This window comes from Mandrillus leucophaeus, unplaced genomic scaffold (genome assembly GCF_000951045.1).
Source record: "Mandrillus leucophaeus isolate KB7577 unplaced genomic scaffold, Mleu.le_1.0 Scaffold204, whole genome shotgun sequence".
Lineage (NCBI taxonomy): Eukaryota > Metazoa > Chordata > Mammalia > Primates > Cercopithecidae > Mandrillus > Mandrillus leucophaeus.
The window spans coordinates 2,748,155-2,764,241 of record NW_012102077.1 but is presented as its reverse complement, the minus strand read 5'-3'; the positions used below and the strand labels follow the sequence as shown (position 1 = coordinate 2,764,241).

Sequence of the window (16,087 nt, the reverse complement as noted above, 5' to 3'; positions counted from 1 at the left end):
AGTTCAGTATTTATGACTGTTTAGTTTGGTGACACAGCAGTTCTTCTCTTTGAGATGGAGGACTGCCTCTTCCCAAAAGAAGAGTAGGATTATGTTTTTTACTGGACAAACCAGTTCTTGAGCACTCACTGCCTACAGAGGACTAGCCTAGGTGCCAGTGGGGAAGTCAGAAGAAATGAAACACTTTCATGTACTTGGAAGTAATTTGTGAGAGTGTTTCGCTCACTTTCTTCTTTTTATAGAGGTGGACTGGCTTATTCAGGATTGCACAGCTTGCTAGTGGCAGAGCTCAGGGCAAAAATCGGGATTTCCCTCTATCAGTACAGAGGAAAAAAATTGCTTAGGATCTAGATGAGAACTGATGTTTGAAGGAAAAATCTTGACAAAAATTCCAAAGGAGAACATAAAACTGTAGAAATAGAATGGGCCAGGTGCGGTGGATCACGCCTGTAATTCCAACACTTTGGGAGGCCGAGGCGGGCGGATCACGAGGTCACGAGATCGAGACCATCCTGGCTAACACAGTGAAACCCCATCTCTACTACAAAAAGTTAGTCGGGCGTGGTGGTGGGCGCCTGTAGTCCCAGCTACTTGGGAAGCTGAGGCAGGAGAATGGAGTGCGCCCGGGAGGCGGAGCTTGCAGTGAACCGAGATCGTGCCACTGCACTCCAGCCTGGGTGACAGAGCAAGTCTCGGTTTAAAAAAAAAAAATAGAATGGAGATGGATTATGTAGGTGGCGAGAAGGTGTAAAATTAGAAGTAGTGGTTGGAGACGGATCAATTAGTAATGACTTTCTACTGAGGGTATGTTTTGACTCAGTCTTGGAAGAGATTCTATCTATATATTAATTACTACATCCTTGATAGCCTTATTGGAATACATCAGTATCAAAGGTAAAGGGAGAACAGAGATACAGAATGCTGCTCTAATGAAAGTTACTTTTGCAAACAAAAGACAATCTTTACTAGCAGCCTTTGAAATACGATCACATTAGTCACTGTATGTTATTCCTTCTCGTGATTGTTACACTGTCATTTGATAGTGTTTTGCCTTCAGACAAAAGCAAGAAACCACATTTATGATTGTGTGTGTGTGTGTGCGCGTGCGTTTCAACTACTGTTTTTTTCCCTCTATCAACCATTAGTAATACATATTAAGTGAAACTATGGGATTTTATACTAATATTTAAATTTTTAGTTTAAACCATGAGATAAAACTTGCTGGTGCTTTAATGTAGAAACAATTTGCTGAGAAAGGAATAACTATAATTTAAACAAACATTAACTTTAGATGTTTCACATTCCTGGTTCAAGCTTTGCCAGTTCCTGTTTAGGTCACCACAGGAGCCTCCTACCACTACTATCTTTAGCCTCCTTCCCTTCCCTAGACTCCAGTTTTTTGTTCACCTTCTGCCAGAGATAGGCTTCTGAATCACAGATTCATTCAGTTTTTAGAAATCTTTTTTGGCACAGAGCCAGAGATGTGTTGGTAAATATTTAATAACCTGCTCTCTGAAAAGAGGGTGCGGGGGAAAGACCTGGTTTATAGCATTTGCCAATTTCCATGGTGTAAATACTCCCACCATGGCTTATTTCAGGCTACCAGCATGACGTCACTGAACACAGGGTTGGGAAGAGATTTGCGCAATCCTTGTGAGCTGGTGCAAGTTTGCTCCAGCTCAGCACTGCAAGCCCTGAGTCCTTGTTGGGATTCGTTGTCCTCTACAGACCGACTCTTAAATGGACGCAGAGAAAATATCTGTAAACCCCAGAACCTGGCACGTGGTACCAGTTGGGTGACTGGTAGTCACCCAACCAGTCCTGTTGCCAGGTGAGCACACCTGCTCAGTCTCCCTGGCTGTCAGTGCTCCTCAAGGCCACCTCCTTACCATTTCTAATGCCCATGGCATCCGATGCACACATCTTGGTCTGCCATGCAGTCTTACCCATCAGTTAAATCTGATGACTTTGTGATACTACTCAGTGTGCGTGAAGTGTGCTGGCTTCTGTCCTTCGCCTCCCTCTGGTCACACCCTTGACCTCTCTACCTCCCTTCGGAAAGTATTTTACCATTGCAGTTCAGTTGAAACCTTTTTGTAAATTGCCGAATGAGCATGGCACATCCTGTGCATCCTTGCATTCTGTTTTTATTTATTCAAGAAACATACACCCCCCGAATACCAAAATTAGTATGAACAGAGGCCATTTATGGAGACTTTCCAGAATCCAGCCCCGTGCCCACATTATCTCATGTAATACTCAAGAGGGGGAAGAGGTGCTGATATTCTTATTTCACAGATGAGGAATTGAGGGCCAGATGCCCGCAACAGCTAGGTGGCAGGGGTGGGAACACAAGTGCCACGCCACGTGACTGCACCTGGGCTGAGGATGCTGGGCAACAGGGGATACATCCTTTGCCCTCAAAGCGCTTCAAGGGGGCAACAAGGGCATCTAGTTTTAGATGATAGGTGCCTGGAAATGGCAGAACCTGGTTGACTCCTTGTCCAGTATGATTCCCTTAGAAGACACAATGTATTTTCTATGCACACCCCTAGAAAAGACTTACAGCAAATTGTGAATAAGTGCAAATACATCTGGGAGGAGATGGCTTTTGAGTCTGTTCTTAAATGAGTCTTTTAAAGCTGTGGCTCTAGGATACCTTATTTCTCAAGACATGGAACTGTCCCTGGAGTCTTAGAATTGTTCTGAGCGTGGCACCATTGGCTGAGTGATCTTGGGCAAGTCATTCTGCCTTCATACCAAGAGGTCACAAGAAGAAGGCATGCAGCCCTCCTGGCACCCTCTGCAGCATGATCACTGAGTCCTCCGGGTCCAGATAATAAGGAATGGACAGCCCGGGCAGGGTTGGGCAGCTCGCTAGTGGCAGAGCTCAGGGCAAAATTGGGATTTCCTTCTATCAGTACCGAGGACACCAGCCTGGACACCGACATCGCCATAGCTCAGGGAGTCTGCTCCTCCCAGGCCAGAAACCTCTATGTAATTGACATGGCCTGGTGCAAGATGAAAATGTGAGCCCCTGTTCAAAAAGTATAACGAATTTCACGACAGTGACAGCAGGCCTTGGGGCTTTCCATGTATGGGGGCCCGGTGCAACTGCATGGATTGCTTTCCTGTAAGCCGGCCCTGCTCGCGGGCATTGCTGTGAATGCAAGGTAGGCCAGGCACAGCCTCGGTGCTGGGGAGACTCTCTGATTGAGAGGAGGCGCTCTGCCTGAGCAGTTGCTATTTATTTTGTTTTAGGGTCCAGATTGCTTCATGGGCAGGTGGCCAAGTCGGCACCATTAAACCAGACAGGCACTGACTGCGGCCCCAGCTCACATGCAGCTGCAGGGCGGCTGCCTTCCCACATCTTTGGGGAGAGATGCTGATTTGTGCCTTGTTGTTTGGTCCTAATAGAAAATAATCATCTCTGTCATGTGAATCACCCACAGAGCTGTGGCTCTGGAAACTTCCTGTGAGAGAGCAGGGCTGACAACTGTCCTTTTGTGGTGTATTCATGCCCTGCGGTGCTCTGCTGGGATCTCAGGTGGGGAGGGAGTGGGTGCTGCAGAGAGAGTTGAGAGGAGGCCAGCTATCAGAGGACATTTTAGAAAATGAGGATAGCAGGCTGGGTGCAGTGGCTCATGCCTGTAATCATAGCATTTTAGGAGGCTGAGGCAGGTGGATCACCTGAGATCAGGAGTTCGAGAGCAGCCTCGCCAACATGGCAAAACCTCTTCTTTACTAAAAATATAAAAAATGTAGCCAGGCATGGTGGTGCGTGCCTGTAATCCCAGCTATTCGGGAGGCTGAGACACGAGAATTGCTTGAACCCAGGAGGCAGAGGTTGCAGTCAGCCAAGGTCGCACCACTGCACTCCAGCCTGGGCAACAGAGCAAGACTCCATCTCAAAAAGTAAATAAATATATAAATAAATGAGGATAGCACTTGCAAACAGATCAGTGAAATCCAGAACAGGAGGAAGAGATGTTTTTTCTTTTAAAGTCTCCTCTTTATCTTAGGGTTCCTTCCTCCTCTGTTGTAGCCGACATCTTTGGTGCATCACTTGTCAATGCTCGAACAGAACGGTGGAGCTTCTCACAACTTGCAGCAAGGTTTCTAAGAAGTCACACGCTCCGCCTTAGACCCCAGGGAGGTGAAAACATTTTTGTCTCTTGGTCCAGAGCCACAGAATTCTGAGAGATTCTCACCATTGCATTTCCCAGGCCTTTGCTGGGCCACTTGCTGGCGAGCATCTTGCAGCATGTCTGTTTCCTCTGGCTTGGAACCATCTCTGCCCTAGGACTGCTCTTGGTTCATTCATTGAGGAAGTATTTACTGAGGACTTGCTGTGTGCTGGACATTGTTCTGGGTGCTGGAGATGTAGCCGTGAACAAGAACAAGTCCTGAGCTTACATTAACCAGGGCTGCTGACTGAAGCAGTCAGCAAACAGAGAAGCAGATACATCAACAGGATCATTTCAGAAGTCAGAATTGTTACAGAGAAAATAAACCAGGGTGACAGTACAGCAAGTGGCATTAGGGTAGCAGGTGCATAACACGGGCCAGGAGGGTCAGGACGACCACTGTGACTAGTGACATTGGAGCAAAGCTTAGTGGTGAGTGGGGAAAGGGTGACCCAGGCAGGAGGGACTGCAAGTGTCTGGCCTTGGAGACCTGTGAGTATGGAGAATCCAAGGGCGGGGGTGGGGTGGGGAATGGGCCTTATATAGGGCAGAAGGATAAGAAGAAATGAGATGGCTGAGGATTAGGAAACCTCACGTGCAGGGCTTCATGTGGGAACATGATGTAATCGGATGTGCACTTGAGGGCACACACTCCTGCCAGACTGCCATTGAGGGCGTCCTTCCAGTTAGTGGCCCAGCACAGCTGTGGGTGGTGGAACCTCGATGAAGGGAACTCCGTCTTGCCCTGAAATTACATGCTGTGGGCATGACCAAATGGGTTTCCACAAAGGGCTAAATTTCAACAAGCTGTTCAGATAGTGGCTTTCTGTGGCTTGCCAGCTTCCAAACCGACTTTAATAAATGTTTACACAGCTCACTCCCCAGCTCATAAGCCAGATTGCCTCCATCATACTGTTCCCATGTGAGGGTCACCCTTCACCTTATTCAACCTTGAAAGGCCCTACATCAATGCAGCCCAGAGTCGCTGGATGCCTCCGTCTTGTCTGCCTTCCCAAGGCTTGGCCAATTGTCTTTCCCGTTTGGAGCATTCCTTTTTAAATTCCATGTGTACCCCAGCCAAATATTTGAAGATTGGATACTGGCACTTCTCTTTGACTCCATTTTTACCCATAAGCTTAGGGAACTTGTCTAGGTTGCCAGCAGAAGGAATATTAGTCCATTTGCTGCAACAGAAACTGTGTAGCTGGTAAGGCGGGGATGGAACAAAGTCCATTTTTAAAAAAATTACTCCTTGGAGACTTCTCCAGACTTTCATGCCTTGCAAAATCTTTCCAGTTGATACTAATGAAATTGTCTTCTCATTTGGGAGATGCTGTATAACGGTCCTATATTCTGAAGTAGAACTGGAGAATACTTGCTGGGGGTAACTTTAACCAACAGAACCTCTCTTGGTCCTTACTTTCCTTGGGCAGTCCTGATGCTTGCAGGAGAGGGAGGCAGCAGGTCCCCACTCCCTGTGGAATGTAAGTGACATCATAGAAGTGACATCTACCTGTAGATTGTAGTGAAAGTAAGAGTTTCATACATTACAAAATTAAAGAACGTTTAAGATTCATCAGCCCTTCTGCAAGCCATTTATCAAATATAATTAGCCTGTGGTGAAACTTCAGGAAGAGGGAAGATGTGATAAACACTTGGATGTGAAAGCTGACAGACACCTAAGGGATGAGTGAGCTCAACCCCCACATTTTATAACGGGAAAAAAAAATAGATTCATGAAGAAGTGAAGGAGCCTGCCTGAAATGAAAAAGCCAGTCAGTGGTCACACCGGGCCAAGACTCTGATGCTTCTCCCCCATCACGTACCGTGTTTAATTAGCGATGAACAGAACCAGATGTCCCCAACAAAAACTATAGAAATCCAGGTGGGGAAGGAGGAACCTGCTGCCGCCCTCTCTGCCTTTCTCCAGAGGACGGGATGTGGGGATGTCCTTTCATAACATCATGGGATCATTTTCATCCCATGTTAACTGCAAGAATAAATTACGTAAAACACCTAAGATCGCAAAACTGTTGCCAGAGTTCTCTCAGCTGAATATGTATGTGTGTGTGTATATGTGTGTGTGTGTGTGTGTGTGTGTGTGTGTGTATTTATGTACACATGCAGTTTTAAAAAGCCTTGCTGTTTCAGCAAATATATTGGAAATTTACTTGCAGAGTAAGAGACTGGGCAGTGCCTGGATGCCCTCTCCACAGCCCTGCAGGCTGGCACCACGGTAGATGCTTTTGGGAGCAGTTTGGTTTTAAAATAGCGTGAAGATGAATGGATGGAGTCTTTCTTCAGAGCCTGGACTTCTAGTGCCTTTTCCTCAGCAAGCGAGAGTTAGCAGAGTTGGAGAGCTGGTAACATACTGAAGTCTCTCAGATACTTCTTTTTATTCCCTGAGGGAGTCCTGTGTGTGGACTGTGCCAGGGCAGTTGAATTCCGAGTTGTTCTCTATCCCTTTTCTCAACTTCCTGAGCCCTTTGCTGGCTTGCTGCCCAGGCTTGTGTGAGGGGCCCAAGCCTCCAGTTCTCGCTGGCACGGGTGTGGGGCCAGGCACGTAGGTGGCTTTTCCACGGCACTGCTCAAAAACTGGCTCTCCCAGTTTGTTTTTGATTGTGTGTGTGTGTGTATGTTTCCATACCTATGCCCTAGAAACATTCCCGCCAGAGGTGCCAAAAATCACAAGGCCTTGTTTTGGGACTGGTGTGTGCACTGTGTTCCTGACTGTCTGCAAGGACTCAAATCCATCTGCGTTTCCTGCACCAGTTGAGGCTGTTTATCAGTGATGGGATGGGCTCCACACTGCAGGGTGGCTCACAGGAGTTTTTGAACATTCTATTTTTGTCCACCCTAAACTTCCCCCCTCAAATGACAGTGCTTTTCTTGCAGGTCATAAAGAAGGAAACTGGATTTTGGAGAGACTTTGGATTTGGGATGACGTGTCAGTATCGGTCGGACTTCATCAATATAGGTAGGACAAATCTGCATCTCTACTGCCACCCAGAGGCCACTGGCCTGTGCAGACCTTAAAGGAATCAAGTCAGATTTCCAAGGACTCTGGTGGGGAAGGTGGTACCATTGCCTTAAAATAAAATAAAAAAAATGCTATTCCAGATTAGGTGCGGTGGCTCACACTTACAATCCCAGTGCTTTGGGAGGCTGGAGGAGGGAGGAGCATTTGAGGCCAGGAGTTCAAGACCAACTTGGACAACATAGCAATTCTCCTAAAGAGAAAAAAAAAAAAAAATCAAATGCCGTTCTTCATGTCATAGACTCAGGGCTGGACCAAGATGGGGCTTGGTAGTGGGCAGCATTTTAGCCCCTAAAATCTCCACTAGCACCTCTCAGTCACCCCAAATAAGACACACAATCTGAGATTAAAGGCTGCTTGTTGCATCCAGGCAGCTTTGCAGCAAGTCTTCCACTCCCTTCTCCCAGCAGGGTCCTGGCTACTCTGCCATCTCCTGTAGAACATCCTAAGCCTCCCAGTAAGGGTATGAGGGAAATAGGGGAATGGGGGGAAAACTCATACTCGAAAAGACCCAAATTTCTATCTGCTAACCTTCAAAATTCCAAATGTCACTTTAAGCTGTGACTGAATGTGCATTTGCTGTCAGTACATACACACACACACACACACAATTCATATACACAAATGTCCACATGTGCACACAATTCATACACAAATAGGCACATGCACACACACTCATACATGCACGTGCACATGCCTGTGGGTTTCTAGAGCACAGAGAGGAAAGGCCCTTGGGATCCAGGTGAGGAGACCAAGCCTGTCAAAGGCAAAGAGACCCTCCCAGGCCTCATAGCAGGTGAGGGGCAGAGTCAGGATGAGAGTAGAGGCCTCCTGTCCCCCTTGGAAAGGCCACCCCACCTTCCCATAGTGATACTCTTGGATGTTGGAAGGGATAGAGTTGCGGATTATGCATGAGCTGGCTATGAATGAACAGTCCAGAACCCTTGATCTCAGGTGCAGGGGCTCAGACTGGGCCCAGAGCTAGGATGGAGTCAGGGGGACCCTGCCCTCAGGGTGGCATGGAATGTCCCATCTCCAGGCCACTCACGAGCTCCTGGTCTCGCTGGCTTCTAGGCAACTCCCCCTCAGGTCCAAGGCCTAAAGCTACTCATTTTAAAATCAGGGATGAGGGGTAGCCCCAGGATTGTTTTGTTCAGAGATGATGTGAACTACAAGGACTATAGAACCCCCGAGGGAATCACCAGGTTAAAGATTTAAAAAAAAAAAAAAAAAAAAAAAACAAGTTGAAGTCAAGTCTTGTTGGAAGGAGCAGAGCACCCGGGATGCCGGTCTGAGTGGTGGGTGCCCTGCAGACACTCAGCAACTAACAGCAGGCGTTCTTGGACATCTCTGAGAGAAATATTCCTAAATGGTTATGTGCAAATCAGCTTTCCAAAATGGACATTTAAAATTTTTTCTTGGCTGAATGTGGTGGCTCAGGCCTGTAGTCCCAGCACTTTGGGAGGCTGAAGCAGGTGAATCACGAGGTCAGGAGTTCGAGACCAGCCTGGCCAATATGGTGAAACCCCATCTCTACTAAAAATACAAAAATTAGCCAGGTGTGGTGGCGGGCGCCTGTAGTCCCAGCTACTCAGAAGGCTGAGGCAGAAGAATCTCTTGAACTCAGGAGGCAGAGGTTGCAGTGGGCCGAGATCGTGCCACTGCATTCCAGCCTGGGTAACACAGCAAGACTCTATCTCAAAAAAAAAAAAAAAAAAGAGAGACAAAAGTTAACTGGGCATGGTGGTGCATGCCTGTAGTCTCAGCTACTCGGGAGGCTGAGACAGGAGAATTGCTTGAACTCAGGCGGTGGAAGTTGCAGTAAGCTGAGATCGTGCCACTGTACTCCAGCCTGGGTGACAGAGTGAGACTCTGTCTCAAAATAAACATTTTTCTGAAGATTTTCATTTCAAGAAATTCTGTTTCCTTGCTCTTTGCATAGGGAAAGATTATTTTGTGTTGATGCATATATTTATCAAATTTGGATTTAGAATATACTGGATTCTCCTGAAGACAGATATAGCTAAAAGTGGGCACAGCAGGCTGAGAAGGGTGCCATTCTCAGTAAGCCATTGCCACAGAAACTTTGAGTCACATTTAGACTATCCTTTGCAGTTTCTGACTTACTTTCAAGTTTACTTGTGCACCTTGTATTGATAAAGTTATAATAACGATGATAATAAATCAATTGCGGTTAACCAGGCACCACCTTTATTTGTCTTAGTTTGTTATGACACCTGCCTTCATTTAAGCATAAAGAACCAAAAATCAAGAGAGGTTAAATGGCAGCTTCTAAGGGAACCAGGACACAAATTCTGGACGGCCGATTCATAATCACATACCGTTCTTTGCCTGCCCACCATGGAGGGGTCACAGTCACTCGGACACACAGCCCGTGGGTGATTTGGTTGTAAGCTTCCCTGGGCCTGAGCCCCCTTTGGGGTTCCAGTGATGGCCTTGATCAGGGCAGCACAGCTTGGGGTGTGCAGGAACCAAAGCTGCAGGAGAAGGTCTGAGAAAAGGTGTTGAGAATCACTTCACTGTTTCTCATGAGAGTGAAGTCCATCCTTCTAGGTGAGACGGGAACAAGGACCAAAAGAGGCCAGGGCTTCATTGCTTCCATTTGGGACCTGGTGCAGTTTAGGTTAAGAAAAGGTATGAGGCATCTCAATTTACCGAAGCGAGACTTCAACAGACCATTACTGGCTTTATGAAGGAGTTCATTACATAGTGACATGAGATTTTTCTTTGAGTAGAACTTCAGGTCTGACTGTGAGGCCAGTCCCTTTAAGATGACTGATTTCACCAGCCTATGATGGAATCCCAGGCGGCTTTTCCGGACCCCTTCAGCCTGTGAAATGCATAGTGCTTTGGTGGGATGCGACTTCTTCATGCTGAGACCCTCTTACACTCGGTCGCACTGCAAGCCCCTCGTTTCTTCTCTGTTTGCAATGGCAGGAGAAGGCCACATCTTAACAGAAGCACAAGAATTTGCATTCAGAGGTTCCAAGCTGAGAAGTGGGGATGCTGTAGAAGCTCTTTTTTTTTTTTTTTAAACAAAACCTCTATTTTTAATTGTTATGGGTACATAATAGTATTTATGGGGTATGTGCAACGTTTTGATACAGGCATACAATGTGTAATCATCACATCAGGGTCCTTGGAGGTACCCATCATCTCAAATATTTATCATATTTATCCCTCTTCTCATTATTTTAAAATATACAATAAATTGTTAACAATAGCTAATTCATAATCACAATAAGTCATTTATTGTGCTACCGAATACTAGATCTTATTTTTGTACCTATTAACCACAAGGTTGGGGCTATTCATGAGCATGGCTGATACTCTCCAGTGCAGGCAAACGCTTGGAATTTTGTTGGAGGTCCTGGCATCTCAAGAAGTCGGTGCTGTCTGCCATGAAAGCCGTCTTTGTTGGGGAATTCCCGGGGCCTCTGACCCAGGTGGACACTCTCATACCTTGAGGGGGTGGTGGTGAAGCACACATCCCCTCAATCATGTCTCAATGAAAAGTTTGTGCTTGTTGTAACTCAGGGAAGCAAAACAGACCAGTGCAGTGTGATTGAACAGTGTGTTCTCTCCCGACAGGTGGGTTTGATCTGGACATCAAAGGCTGGGGCGGAGAGGATGTGCACCTTTATCGCAAATATCTCCACAGCAACCTCATAGTGGTGCGGACGCCCGTGCGAGGACTCTTCCACCTCTGGCATGAGAAGCGCTGCGTGGACGAGCTGTCCCCTGAGCAGTACAAGATGTGCATGCAGTCCAAAGCCATGAACGAGGCGTCCCACGGCCAGCTGGGCATGCTGGTGTTCAGGCACGAGATAGAGGCTCACCTTCGCAAACAGAAACAGAAGACGAGTAGCAAAAAAACATGAACTCCCAGAGATGGGTGGGGGGAGACACTCTCTCTTTCCTTTTGCAATTACTGAAAGTGGCTGCAACAAAGAAAAGACTTCCATAAAGGACGACAAAAGAACTGGACCCCTGGGTCAGAGACGAGAGAGCCTCCGATTTCTCTGTATTCGGCTTTTTACAACAGAAATCAAAATCTCCACTTTGCCTGCAAAACTAGCCCAGTAGCACCCTGCGAAGTGTCTGACAAAGGCAGAATGCTTGTGAGATTATAAGCCTAATGGTGTGGAGGTTTTGATGGTGTTTACAACAAACAGACCTATTGTTTTGTGTGCTCACTGAAATATTCATGATTTAAGAGCAGTTTTGTAAAAAGTTCATTAGCATGAAAGGCAAGCATATTTCTCCTCATATGAATGAGCCTATCAGCGGGGCTCTTGTTTCTAGCAGTGCTAAAATATCAGAAGGCAGAAGAGGAGATATGCTTATTCTGATCCTAGTGAGTACATTAAGCAAAATCAAATGGACCAGAAAAGAAACCGTAAATATCGTGTTTTTTTTCCCCAAGATTAACCAAACATAATCTGCTTATCTTTTTGGTTGTCCTTTTAACTGTCTCCGTTTGTTTCTTTTTATTTAAAAATGCACTTTTTTTTTTTCGCTTGTGAGTTAGTCTGCTTATTTAATTACCACTTTGCAAGCCTTACAAGAGAGCACAAGTTAGCCTACATTTTTATATTTTTAAAGAAGATACTTTTAGATGCAGTTTGAGAACTTTCAGTTCAAAGCATCAAACTGATCCCGTATCCGAGGACATGCCAAATGCTGCTTCAGTCTGGCACTGAGTGTCAGGCCTGGAGACATAGGGAAGGAATGGTTTGTACTGATGGAGATATACAGATACTTTATCTGAAGAGTGTTTTCGAAGAGGAGCAACTGAACACTGGAGGAAAGCAAAATGACACTTGATGCTTTACAGAAAAGGAAACTCATTCAGACTGGTGATATTGTGATGTAACGAAAAGTCAGAAACCACATTTTCCCGTCAGAAGTGGGGACCGCTTTCTTACCTGTTTAAATAAACCAAAGTATACCGTGTGAACCAAACAATCTCTTTTCAAAGCAGGGTGCTCCTCCTGGCTTCTGGCTTCCATAAGAAGAAATGGAGAAAATACATCTATATATATTTTGTGAAAGATCAGTCCATCTGCCAGAATCTAGTGGGATGGAAGTTTTTGCTACATGTTCATCCACCCCAAGCCGGGTGGAAGTAACTTAATTCGTTTTTAAATTAAGCAGTTCTACTCGATCACCAAGATGCTTCTGAAAATTGCATTTTATTACCGTTTCAAACTATTTTTTAAAAATGAATACAGTTCACATAGAGTGGTTTCTACATTCGTGTGAAAATTATTAGCCAGCACCAGATGCATGAGCTAATTATCTATTTGAGTCCTTGCCTTCTGTTTGCCCACAGTAAACTCATTGTTTAAAAGCTTCAAGAACATTCAAGCTGTTGGTGTGTTAAAAATGCATTGTATTGATTTGTACCGGTAGTTTTTAAAATTTAATTAAAACACAGGCCATGAATGGAAGGTGGTATTGCACAGCTAATAAAATATGATTTGTGGATATGACTGCCTTGTGGAGTAAGAATGCCATTTTGTTCCGTTTTTGGAAACAGTGTATTGTGCATGGACCAGGGTTTCTCAGCTTTGGTACTACTGACATGTTAGACAAGGTAACTCTTTGCTGTGGGGGGCTGTCTTCTATCCTGTGGGATGTTTAACCACATCCCTAACCTATACCCACTAGAAGCCAGGAGCGTCTCCTACCCAGTTTTGACAACCAAATTGTCTCCAGTCATGCTCAAAAGTCCTTTGAGGGGAAATCACCCCTGGTTAAGAATCACTGGGCTAGAGGGAGAAGAGAACCATAATGAAAAACTTGAATTATTTATACATTAACTTGCCTGTTTTCATTAGAGGAAATTGAGAAATGATTTCCAAGGCCCCTTTCAACTCTGTGCTTAGTATCGTCATGTGTGGCTGGGCACTGTGGTTAATGCCTGTAATCCCAGCACTTTGGGAGGCCAAGGTGGGAGGATCACTTGAGCCTGGGAGTCTGAGACCAGCCTGGGCAACATAGTGAGACCCTGTCTCTAGAAAAAAATACAAAATTAAGTGTGGTGCACACCTGTAGTCCCAGATACTCCAGAGGCTGTGGTGGGCGGATCACTTGAGTCCAGGAGGTTGAGGCTGCAGTGAGCCCTGATTGCACCACTGCACTCCAGCCTGGGTAAGAGTGAGACCTGGTCTCAAAAATGTGTATTTTTTTTCATATGCTCTGATGATACTAGTGACTTGAGGACATGTGTTTGACCTGTCTCTGCCGTGGTTCTGCTGGATTTGTGGTGAGTGACCTGCACGCTCTTGCCCATATCCTCCCAGTGTCAGAAGGATGCATTTCTAACAAGGCTGGTGGTGGCAATCCAATGTTCTGACTGTGGCACTGGGCGGGTCTAGGTGACTCACAGGTGGCCCCATCCAGGCCGCACTCTGTGGGCTCATCAGCCATTTTTGTACTTGTTTAAATTGCATATCACAGATGCCCAAGAATTTGTTTCCTTTCCAACTTTTTAGGAGGTTCCTGTGCAGATGTGCTGCATGGGTAAAATGTGTGTTGCGGGGGTCTGGTGTGCAGATTCTTTGGTCACCCAGGTAATAAGTGCAGTACGTATTTTTCAGTGCTCGCCCTCCTCCCACAGTCTACCTTCAAGTAGGCCCCGATGTCTTTTGTTCCCTTCTTTGTGTTCATGGGTTCTGATCATTTAGCTCCCACTTAGAAGTGAAAACACGCAGTGTTTGGTTTTCTGTTCTTGTGTTAATTTGTTTAGGATAATAGTCTCTGGTTCCATCTATGTTGCTGCAAAAGACATGCAGTTACGAATTGGGTTTTTTAAAGTTGCAGAGAGTAGCTGATGAGGAGGTGGAACAGCATGATATTAAACTATGGCATTTCTTTTTTAAAGCTTATTCAGGTAAAACAGTTTTATCAAAGGGTAGAGGCCCTCTTTAGCAACATGCTAGAGGAGAATACCCCCATTGCCTGCCCAAGACATACAGAAAAGAAGGATGGTAGAAGGTCCCACGAAAACATTAGAATTAGGAGGCTGGAATTTAAACTTAGCAAAGGAAAGCTGTACCAGAACAGTGGTTTCAAGAACCCAGTCACATTGCACATTCTCAAGGATGCTGCTGAGGAAGCGGTGAGTGTTGGGCTTGCCTGAGGCCCCTTCCAGCTCTGCATGCTCTCTCTGTTCCTATCCCTAAATTGCCCAGTGACCAGCAAAGGTTATCTTACTGAGCTGGGCTCCTTAATACACTGGGGGTCTCCTTCAGGCAATGGCGTACTGGTACAACCTGGTGGGAGCCAGTTTTGAGCATTTCTTCCCAGTCCTCACTCCATGTTGACTGGGTTGTAGCGTGAAATACACCATGGTGGGAGTATTTACACCATGGACTCTGGCAATTGGCAAATGCTGCCAATCAGCCATCCTCACCACCCGTGGGCCCCTAGGCCTGGCCCATTGTTAAATATTATATCAACACGTCATTGCCTCCAAGTGACATACCTGGGCTCCCTGGGCTCTTTTTTCTGCAGTCATCTACTTCCTAGCCCCTCTTTGTATTTGTAAATGTGGTTGACTGCCCCTTTCCACATCAGCGATGAAGATCAGGCCTAGGAAAATAGCTACCCAGAATCTCATTTTACTAATGTTTTTGTTTCAGGAAAAATTCTCTCACCTAATTTTATATAATCAAGGTTCAGCTCAGTAGAGTAGTTGATATCATGGTTTTTCCAGCCAAACAACCTGGGTTCAGATTCCAGTTATTTCTCTTGCAATTTACAGGATCTTTAATTTAAAGGAGTCGCTAGATGTCTTCGTGCCTCGATCTCCTCATTCAGCGTGATGGATTCAATCCCTTGTATATCATGCAATTGTTTTAAAGATTAAATGGGTTCATATGTATGAAGCACTTAGGGGACGCATCAGGCACACGGTAGGTGTTTAGTTATTAGCATTCAACACACAGTTCCTCACATACAGTTGTGTATCTGGCAGTGTCTTTTAAGCTTCTTGGTATCCCTAGTGCTGCTTGGATATAATCAGACGGCTATTACAGGCAATACAGTAAAGATTATGAAGCCATCATGTACACTGTTGTTCTTTTTGTCATTCTGAAAACTTAATTTATCTGAAGGAGAAGGGTTACTAGGAGTGTGAAATTTAATGGGTAATTTCTACCTTACGTTCCACACTCAGTAATATGGAGTTGATACCCTCCTGGGCAGCTGAGAAGCTTTACAGGGTTTTGAAGTCAGGAGCATAGCTAGGAACCTTATGTTCATTACCCCAATCTTCTAAGCTAGATAATATCATTACTTTCATTTTCCAGGTGCAGCGAATGGGGATCAGAAACGTTGAAGAACTTGCCCAGAGATCCAACCAGTGAATAGCCAGCTTCAGACTGATATGACCGTCATTGTCCCTGACCATGACCCGTCACATGGCCAGCTCCGGATGGATTGGAAGGTCTGCGGGAACGAGCTTTGGCCTAGTGGTAAGTCCCCAGCCTGTTGTTTTTGATTCTCAGTTTTCTACCATTTCTCTGCTCTCTAGTCCCACCTGAGAAATCACCTAACAAGGAAAGAAAGCTTGCTAACACAGGGATCTAGGAACAGCTAAGGCATCTGACCAAGCCCTCCAGCCACTCTGCAATGACAGGCAGTGTTAGGACTCCATATGGGATCAGAGCCCTGGAATCTGGCTCTCATGCAGGATTCCGACATTACACTGAAAGAGTGATGGCCTGGCACGGGGGCTCACGCCTGTAATCCCAGCATTTTGGGAGGCCGAGGCAGGTGGATCACAAAGTGAGGAGTTCAAGACCAGCCTGGCCAAGATGGTGAAACCCCGTCT

The 16,087-nt window shown here is 45.8% G+C and overlaps 1 protein-coding gene across 1 annotated transcript in view; it reads left to right on the top strand.

Moving 5' to 3' along the window:
• The window catches only part of CSGALNACT1 (chondroitin sulfate N-acetylgalactosaminyltransferase 1), a 296,216-nt gene extending 283,476 nt beyond the window's left edge, over window positions 1–12,740 (top strand). Inside the window, exons 9-10 of the mRNA XM_011979620.1 lie at window positions 7,083–7,164; window positions 10,837–12,740. Coding sequence (XP_011835010.1) covers window positions 7,083–7,164; window positions 10,837–11,126 — 372 coding nt within the window. The 3' untranslated portion in view covers window positions 11,127–12,740. The remainder of the gene's footprint in view (window positions 1–7,082; window positions 7,165–10,836) is intronic.
• The last annotated feature ends 3,347 nt before the right edge of the window (window positions 12,741–16,087 follow it).